We start from the raw sequence: 10,000 nt of genomic DNA, 5'->3' as shown, positions 1-10,000 counted from the left end.
AATCGAAGCTACTGTTCTGCGTATTTGTTTTAGTTTTTTACCATTTAAACTATTTTAAGTCATTTTTGTTGTATTAGATTTCGCAATTTAAAATTACTTGCAAATGTTTATTAATACTTTGAAGATTATGCAAACAATAAACTTTTTAGCATCTTAAAAGCGGGCAAAAGTTATAGCCGTTGACGTTGATAAGTGAGTTATTCGATACTGGCTTTTGGTAAGAGTCGCACTTTTTTGTTTACAAAGCCATTCGGTTAAAATGACGTCAGACAAATTTTCAAGTGCAGATGACCAACACTGTATATAGTGCAACTTTTTTAATAAGGAAATATAAAAATAAAAGTTTTGGTAAATTTTTACTTAGTTTCCACCTTAACATTTTCCTTTAAAATGACGACTTTTGTAGTTTGTCAGGTATTCTGAAAACAAATATCGAATTTAAATGCGATATTTGTTTTCAGCATACTTGAAAAACTACTATTAATTTCCGCAAACAAATAATTTCCCTAATATTAAGCAATGTGATTCCTTATGGTAAAAGTGGTGGCAATTGTATGCACAAGCGCGCATATTTTTGGCATAATTAATATACTCTCTAGTGCATATTTTTGGCATAATTAATATACTCTCTAGTACATAGCTATATACTGACCTCACGGGTCACAGGTCACGGGTATTCTAGTATATATATATATATATATATATATATATATATATATATATATATATATATATATATATATATATATATATATATATATATTCCGAAGCGTCTCAAAGAATACTATTCTACTCTTCAGAGGAAACAAATAAATTAGCAAATTATTATTATAGCCGAGCTAAAATCTGATGTTTGTGGCATTAAATGAAACAGCACTTTATGATGGAAGTAAATTGCAAAAAAATGTGTTCATGTCAATTAAAAACATATGAAAATGGAGAGAAAAAAACGGAAGTAGAAATTCCAGAGTGCATGAAGAGTCACTTAATGGTAAATCCAAAAAAGTGAAGGATTTTTTTTTAAATCGTAAATTTTTTTATGGTAATAGTTTTTTTTTGTTGTCTTTTAAATAGTAAATGTTTACCAAAAAAAGAACAACAATAACAAGTAAAATATCAACAAATTATTCAATTCCCTCAAATCCCAGCACATCAGTTTGATATGTATTGTGTATTTTTTATAAAGGTTTTTAGCAAAAAAAAGCACAAACAACATCAAAAAATTATGTTTTACAAGCAAAAAAAAAAAAAAAGCGAAAAAAATCTCAAAAACTTTATTTTTTACTAAGATTCTTAGCGAAAAAAAAAATTAACACCAAAAAATTATTTTTTACAAGCAAAAAAAAAAAGCGAAAAAAATCTCAAAAACTTTTTTTACTAAGATTCTTAGCGAAAAAAAAAAAAATCAACACAAAAAATTTATTTTTTACAAGCAAAAAAAAGCGAAAGATATCTCAAAAACTTTATTTTTACTAAGATTCTTAGCGAAAAAAAATCAATACCAAAAAATTATCTTTTTATCAAGCTTTTTCACTAAAAAAGCAAAAAAAAAAAAAAAAATAATAAAAAAAAATAAAAAATTATTTTTTTACCAAAATTCTTAGCGGAAAAAGCAAAAAACATCAAAAAATTTTATTTTTTACCAAGATTCTTGCCTAAATGCCACACGACTAAAGAATCAACAAGAGCAGTTATCATACATTAGTTGTGCCCTAATCTGTCGTACATAATATGTAAAAAAAAAAAAAACGTTTATGTGTCTAGTTTATTTATTATGCCTCTTTAGGGACAAAACAACTTCCATGAGTTTCGTGGCTGCGGTTCTCCCGTGACATTCAATTTTTTCCGAATAGGCAACATATTCTCATGTGTAAACATTTTACGTTAACCATGATATGATGATTCGCGATGGAGTGCAAAGGTTTCTGAGTTTGATTGACAGCGATTGAACTTTCATGTCAATCGAACACACGTACGAAAACATTGATCTCATTGGTTGACAGATGAAACCACGTGATGAGAAGTTTTAGATTATGTCAGGTTATCCCATAAGTTCTGTCCGAATTTTTATTCTTTTTTTCCATTCGTGCATTGGCTCCCTGGAATAGACTGCCGCTTGAGCTTGTCACCGCACCAACAACGGGTGAGTTCAAGACAAAGTGGGACAGGTATTTACGACCGTCTAAATTCGCAGCGCACCTTCTTTCACTGTCTCTGTCTCTGTCTCTGTCTCTGTCTGTCTGTCTGTCTGTCTGTCTGTCTCTCTCTCTCTCTCTCTCTCTCTCTCTCTCTCTCATAAAAGTGAATGCCTAATGGAAAACTAAATCTATATATTGCTCTTTGTCGCTTCTACTTTTTCTTGGAAACTACCGGGTCGATTTAGCTGAAATTTTGTATGGACCTTCGTTATGATAGGCGAACTATAGTGAACTAAGTATTATGGTAGCATTTTAATGCACAGTTGAAAATTGATATGTATTAGTCACCACAATATTGCATTTATTCTAGAAGTTTTCTCGGAAACTACTTAGCCGATCTGCCTGAACTTTTGTATAGACCTTTTGTATAAGGTGCAGTGAAAAAAGTATTATGGTATCTGTTTAATGCACAGTTGGGGATTAATCGCTTAACATGCCATCCATGTTAGCCAATCAAAATGTAGCATTATGGTAATTTGTAAAGTGAATCAAAAGGACTCTCTTTGTCACTATTTTCTTAATTTCTAAACTCATACTAGCAATATCAGGATACAACAAATGAGTAACATGTTTTTAATGAGAGAAAAGTAAGAGTTTCAGTCAGCCTCGCCCTGAAAGCCATACAAATGAGACACAAACATATAATGTAGAAAATCTAAGTCGAATGTCATTTTGGTGTCTGTCCGTCTGAGTTTCTCAATTTCTAAACTACTACTCAGTCTGTCGGTCTTCCTCACCAAACCCACACTCGCCTACATGGGACCTTATGCGAGTAAGTAGCGATTAAGTTAACTAGTATTTATTTTATATGGATCTTTGTTATGATAAGTTGCAGCGATCTAAGTATTATGATATCCGTTTAATGCATAGTTAGGAATTAATCTCTAACATATCACACATATCAGCCAATCAAAATGTATCCTTATGATAGTCTGTGAAGTGGGCCCAAAGAACTCTCTGTGTCAATATTCTCTCAATTTCTAAGTCGCTATTAACTTAATTCCCTCAGTCTGTTGATCTATCGCACCTAACATACAGTCACTTACATAATAGACGCCGTGCAAATGAGACACGAGTATATAATGTAGAATAATCCAAGTCGAATTTCACTTTAATGTCCGTCCGTCTGAGTCTCTCAATTTCTAAACCACTACCCAGTCTTTGGATCTATATTACTTAACCCTCACTCACTCACATAATAGGGACCCTACGCCAGTAAGTAGCGATTAAGTTAACTAGTATTAATTTTGATAAGGGTCACATTAGTAAATGTCAGAATAACCTATCTTCAAATGGAAATGTACCGAGAGCAAGATAATGTGACTGAAGCGGGGGGGGGGGGCAAGGGTCAAACTCCTGAGACAAGACATAGTTGAAAGATTTTTCATGTAATTACATGTCAGCATCCTGGGAATATATGAAAAAAAAAATTAGGGCTTATAGTGGGGTTCACCTTACTATGTAAATACCAGCTGTGCCTTCCTGGTGTTGCTCGGGATCAATGTTACATATTAGGGAACACACGGAGCAATTAAGTTAGCTAGTGCGAATTTTGACAAGGGTCAAATTTAGTGAATATCAGGATAATTTCGCTGAAAGATGGGTGAATTGAAGTGGGTGGACAAGGAGTCAAACTTCCCAGACAAAACATTCGAGCGCTATCAGGATAAGACAACTGAGTTACGTTTTCAAATGAAAGAAAATTAAGATTTTCAGTCAGTCTCACTCTGGAAGCCGTGCAGATTACCCAATGATGTAGAATGATATACGGTACATATTGCTTTAATGTCTGTCTGTGTGTTGTATTTCAAGTTTATATATCTGTGTCTAGTGTATATAAAGTATATGTGTTTCTGTAATCGGTGCTCTTGTATCGTCTAGTGGTTAGAATTACAAGAATAGTTACTTTTCTTTGTATATGGGGTGTCTGTATGTGTCGATCTGTTACGTGTATATTTAATAGTCTTTCTATGTGCATGTGGATGTTTTCATATATTCACGACAATAACGAACGGGACAATAAACGGATAGTCTTGAACAATGATGAATAACACCTTTGTCTACTTGACACCTGACAGGCCACAGACCTTATTCATTGTCTCCCTCTCTTCTGGCGGCAAGCACCTGAAATGAAGGCATTTTCTTTCGAATTGAACACCCAAAACGCCGAGCTATCATTTCCAGATGTTTATTTCCAAATGTTCCACGTCTCGGAGTTTGCAGCTCTTAATCTTCTCCTTCAAATATTCCTTAGTTGGTCTGTGAATGCTTCCATCAAATCACAGATAAAACTTGGCTAGCTAACTCACAGCTCGTCTCTTTGACTTGCCATTACAGACCATATCTTAATTCTGATTTCTCTTAGCATACGTGTCTCTTACGTCAGCCTGAGTTGACAATCTTGTTTGTCACGTAAGCCTCATCGTTGTTTTCATAACCTTTTTCCTTGTGCCAAAATTCAACTGAAGCTACATGGTTAAATGTTCTCCCTTCGATTCTGAGGGATTCTCCTCTGACTATGTCAACTCTTGGCTGATCACCTCTCTCTGACTCACTGGCTAAAATTCGAACCCATAATATGGAGAAATGTCCTTTGTTTATGACGCTAGAAGTGTGTTTTTCAAACGTGACTAATTTCACGTGGCTATGCATATGTTTGTCCAAAACACACTTTTGACAAACAAAAGAATCCTCAATTCTAATCTAACCTATTTTTAAACAATACAATTTAATTTGCATTGTTCATTCTTTTACTGACATATTTAATATTCAGATTTCTAAAAGAATGAACAATCAACTCTTTTTTCCGATACAAACAATATTTAACTATTCTAATAGAATTTAACAATAAATAAATTTCTCACATTCCATTTCTTAACTTTGCCTACAGAGTTCGATTCTAGGCTTATCCTAATCTCATTTTCACTTATCTAATATTCTTCTTATTTATATGGAAAGGGGACAGCCTTTCCTTGTAACAAACTTCCCGTTACAGACCAAGTCTTAATTCTGATTTCACTTGGCATACGTGTCTCTTACGTCAGCCTGAGTTGACAATCTTGTTTATGCTTTTCCTCTATTCATAACCATATTCATAAATAAGTTCTTGATGAGCCGTTCCATATAAGTTATCAAATTTAACAAATTTTCATTACTAATGATTATTATATTGTCCAATTTCTACTGTACACTCTTTAACCCTTATCCTTGAGTGACCTCTTGGCCTTGATAATGTGTTGATACCTATGAAAAAAAAAAAAGAAAAAGTCCAATGTGAACAAGTTCTAATTGAATCGTCCCCCTAAGTAATCCAAGTTACAAAATTCCCACTGTTTACTATGCTAAAATCACAATAACTAATGTATACCTATTAACCCTTATCCTCGAGTGGCCTCTGGGCCTTGATAAGTGGTGACACCCATGTAAAAAAAATAACCCTTTTCAGTCAGTCTCACTCTGGAAGCCGTGCAGCTTGCCCAATGGTCTAGGATAATATAAGGTACATATTGCTTTAACGTCTGTTTTATTTCAAGTTTATATATCTATGTCTCTGTATGTCTCGTGTATATAAGTGGACAATTTTGTTTGTCATGTAACCCACATCGTTGTTTACTAAACCAAATTCCAAACTAGCTTTTTTTTTTCTATTCTATTCTTCTATTCGTAACATTTTTTCCTTGGGACAACATTCCCCAATTAAATACTTAACATAACAGTTGATATTTAACATAAATATTTTAACCAACACTCTTTTCTTTTAAAACGTTTTTCTGGATCTCTTTCTAACCTAAATAATTTAACAATTAATCATAATAATCGTTCTGACCCTTGGCACTGTCCGCCACAACATAACACAGTTACTACGCCGTGATCATTGCCAAATGGTCACAAAATTACACGTATATGTCTCTCAATTTTCAAGTTGGTAAACTAAATTAAGAAGAAAATATTTTAAATTATTTTATCCTTCTCTCTCAATGAATAAATTTTCTCCATTAAAATCTTGAAGAATTCAGCATTTGTCTCTTTCATGCTTGAGTATATTTTTTTGTTTCGTTAAACGCATCATTAAAAGCAGCAGCAGCAGCAGCAGCAGCAGCAGCAGCAGCCTGACGACCTGGGTGTTCCATGTTCGAATCCAATTCGTTCCACAACAAATCACTTTGGCTGTTAGAAACCTTCTCGTGATCCCTCTTGTAAGAATCTGATGTCTTCCTATAAAGAATTTTGACTAGAAAATTATCGGGGAAACCAATGCCCATGGCAGAATCTTCAGATTCATACGATATAATTGTAACAGAGCGCTTGGGAAAATATCAACAGGAGCAGTAAGATAAAAAAAAAAAAAAAACAATACCCCCCCCCCCAAAAAAAAAAACTAAAAAGCACATATGCAAATTAGGGCGTTAAAAAAGATGGACGTGTAAAGTCGAAGACAAGAAATGGCTGTCTATGACCGGCGTATAGTAAGGAGAGAAAGGATAACGCTTCTAGAGGATATGGCCACGTGGCTCCGCAGTGACAGAAAAAGATACTCTTTAAGCTGGTGCCGAGACGGGGGAGAAAGAAAAACAATAATAAACGACTTGTGCTAAAAAAGAAAGAAAAACCGAGTCAGACTTATTTATTTTTGTTTGTTCCTTTTTGACGGTGCCAGACGGCGTTGGAGTCCGAGAGAAGTTTTTTACTGTAACGAACACAGCCCAAGCGTAACAGCTACGACGTTTACTTGAAGTGTTGACATTTTTTTCCTCGATTTTATCAAATTTAAGCGTGATGAATCAGTCGTGTGTTCTTTTTCTTTTTTTTTTTTTTAAAGATCATGGACGAAAACTCCTCTGCCGCAAGCTGTAACCCAACCTCACCGACGGAGGATCTTCCTGAAGAACAGTCGGATTCCTTAGCAGATAAGTAAATATGAAAATACCTTGATCTGCTCATGAAAACAATCCAGGTCCCCACTTCCAAGCATTACCTTCTCTCGTTTAGAAAAGGGTTAGTTATTGTTAATCGTGCCCTTAATAGGAATGTATATAGTGGTTGTTCAGGTATTTTCTGTAGACCACTCTGCTCTTTCTCGTTGGCGCTAGCTTTTCAATTCCACACTTTTCGCCCTTGTGTCACATCTTAACATTTAGAACTTCAGGTTTAACAGATAGAACTCCCCATCTAAGTATGCGTGTTTTTCGTCTCTGTGTGACTTATAATATAACTTAATTGCAAAATTTAATTCGTCGCAATGCATTTCATTTTATTTGTAAGCAAGTCAAACATTCTAATATCGTGCTAATAGTCGTTTAAAAAAAAACAAATTTTTCCGCGATTCTTTGAAATTTAAAAGTAATTTGAAAGCTTTTAAACTGTTGGCTAGAAATCCATTCCTGACTTTAAAATATTTTGTTTCCTATGTACATCTAATAATGATATAGAGATTGAAAGCACAATTATGTTTACAAAAAAAAAAAAAAAAAAAAAAAAATGCATTCTGGTAGATCTAATTTTAAGGCTCCCAAAATATTTTTAAATTTTTAAGTCTCGAAGAAATCTATTGATTTTTTTTATTCACACCAATTAACAAAATATTAAAATGTCTGACTTGTTTACGAAGAAACCGAAATGCATTCTGGTGACTTTAATTTTGGATGCTTCTGTATTATAATAACGAAAAATATTGAATTTCAAGTAAAACAAATGGTACCTACGTAATTGTTAGGTCTCAAATAGTATCTTATCCAAAACTTAGGAAAACACAACAGAACAAAACAGAAAGCCATCACCAAGTGGACACTTTCTATCTAAATAAATTTTCGGTGCAAGTCCAGGGTTCAACTTAATTAAAAAAACAAAAATGCATAAAATTCTTTATGGTGTACGTATCCGTAGAATAAGGAGACATGATGTCCCATTCTAACGTTAAAAAACAGCTTTATTGGATTATCTTGAAGTCCGTGTGTGGAGATAGCTGTGTTGGCTTGTTTGTATTCATATCTTAGTCGAACCCTGAGGAGAAAGCCGGGTGAGTTCTGTTGAGTCTCAAAAGAGAAGTTGAGGGCGACAGATCAGTTCCACGTGGAGTTGGAGAGAGAGAGAGAGAGAGAGAGAGAGAGAGAGAGAGAGAGAGAGAGAGAGAGACTCGGTCACGTGACTGAGAGCTGGCTTCTGATTGGACTAGCCAGGAAGAAAGTGTATTCCAAATCTCCAGCCGCGAGAATTCGCTCCTGTTTATGTTTGTTGCAATTTCATCTGCTACATATGCTCCTTTATTGACCAACGAAGAGAAAAGATGAAGTGTACTATCAAAATACAAACGTTTTTTGTGTTCGGAAAAAAATCTTGTTTGCTACTTATTTGATGTGTTATTTAACCTGACCAAGAAGAAATTAGAATTATCGCCCCCTAACAATGGCGCAGTTCGTGTTTAATATACACAACTTTCTTGACTCTTCAACAGGCCAAAAAAAAAAAAATTAAAACTGTATTTTTTTACAATGACAATTTTAATTTATTTCCAAAAATGTTTCAGGAAAAAAAAAATTCCAATGTTGCTTTAACTCGAAAAATGTTTTATTTAAATTATTAAATTGTTTGAGAAAAAATTCAATCTTACTTTTATTTTTAAAATGTTTTAGGAAACAAAAACCCAATGTTGCTCGAATTCAAAAGTTGTTTTATTAAAATTATATTTTCTCACGCAGACTTTCCAATACATGTTTTTACAATTATATATTGATACAATTTTATACAAATGTTTTGGTTTTCAAATATTTTTGTGTTCGTAAAAAAAAAATTCTTTTCTACTTATTTGACGCGTTATTTAACCTGACCAAGGAGAAATTGAAATTATAACCCCTTAACAATGGCGTCGTCCGTGTCTAATATTTAAAATCAACAAATAAAACAAACAACTCAGGTTTTGTATGTTTGTTTACAAATGACGCGTGTGTTGGTGTCGATTGAAATGTGTCCCGGTTGAGTCTCTCAGTTTCCGGGACACCGAAGTTAAGCAACGTTGAGCCTTGTTAGTACCAGATGGGTGACCATTTCGGAATTCTATGCGCTGGATGTGCTCTCTGTTTATCTCGGCAAAATTAGCGCCAAAATACAACTCGGCAGTTAATAACAACAATCAATCTGATAGGTCCAAACAAAATCGTAGGCGGTCAAACCGACCAATGGGGAGCCTGCTTATTTCTGCAGAATTTCTTACAATGAGTGGCCATTTCTGAATTCTATGCGCTGTACCTGTTCTCCGCTTATCTCGGCATTGTTTCCAGTCGTCCTGAACCTCCACTTGCCACTGGTATTTATCAACGCCGACTCTGGCAAGATATGGTTGGTGATTACGCGACTCTTGCCAAAAAAATTTCATGCGCAGGTGTCTTATTCCATATAATTGTTTTAATGTTGTTTTCTTTTTCTTTCTTCTTTCCGCAGTCTTTTGGGCTGTTGTTTCAACTGCGATGCCGCTATTAAATCGAACAGTTTATACCACGTTCAGATCCACCGCAATGTTTTCGGACACGCAGCTTTGATTTTTCTCTACGAGGTGTGTTCGTTATCCTGTCTGGAAGATTTCTATTAAAACAAATGCAACAGATTTTATTTTTTATTTTTTATATATAAATTGTTTGGAAATTGTATCTGCAAATTGTTTTTTTTTTTCATCTTTTATTATTCGTATTGTAAACGTTAGGGGTTTCATAGTCGGTTGAATCACTGAAACTAGAAATGCTTACCAACATAAATACTTAACAAACGCCGATAGTTCGCAAGTGTATAAATACACATTATTTAATGTATTT

At 34.1% G+C, this 10,000-nt stretch overlaps 1 protein-coding gene across 3 annotated transcripts in view; it reads left to right on the top strand.

Annotated features, from left to right (window-relative positions):
• The window catches only part of LOC145263207 (uncharacterized), a 255,323-nt gene extending 245,485 nt beyond the window's left edge, over window positions 1–9,838 (top strand). For all 3 annotated transcript variants that reach the window (XM_080120282.1, XM_080120283.1, XM_080120281.1), the window contains 2 exons: window positions 7,018–7,109; window positions 9,633–9,838. In XM_080120282.1, the coding sequence (XP_079976408.1) occupies window positions 7,018–7,109; window positions 9,633–9,780 (240 nt within the window). In that variant the 3' untranslated portion in view covers window positions 9,781–9,838. The remainder of the gene's footprint in view (window positions 1–7,017; window positions 7,110–9,632) is intronic.
• The last annotated feature ends 162 nt before the right edge of the window (window positions 9,839–10,000 follow it).

This window comes from Euprymna scolopes, chromosome 38 (assembly GCF_053919585.1).
Source record: "Euprymna scolopes isolate OS-2025 chromosome 38, ASM5391958v1, whole genome shotgun sequence".
Lineage (NCBI taxonomy): Eukaryota > Metazoa > Mollusca > Cephalopoda > Sepiida > Sepiolidae > Euprymna > Euprymna scolopes.
This window is presented reverse-complemented; position numbering and strand designations above follow the sequence as displayed.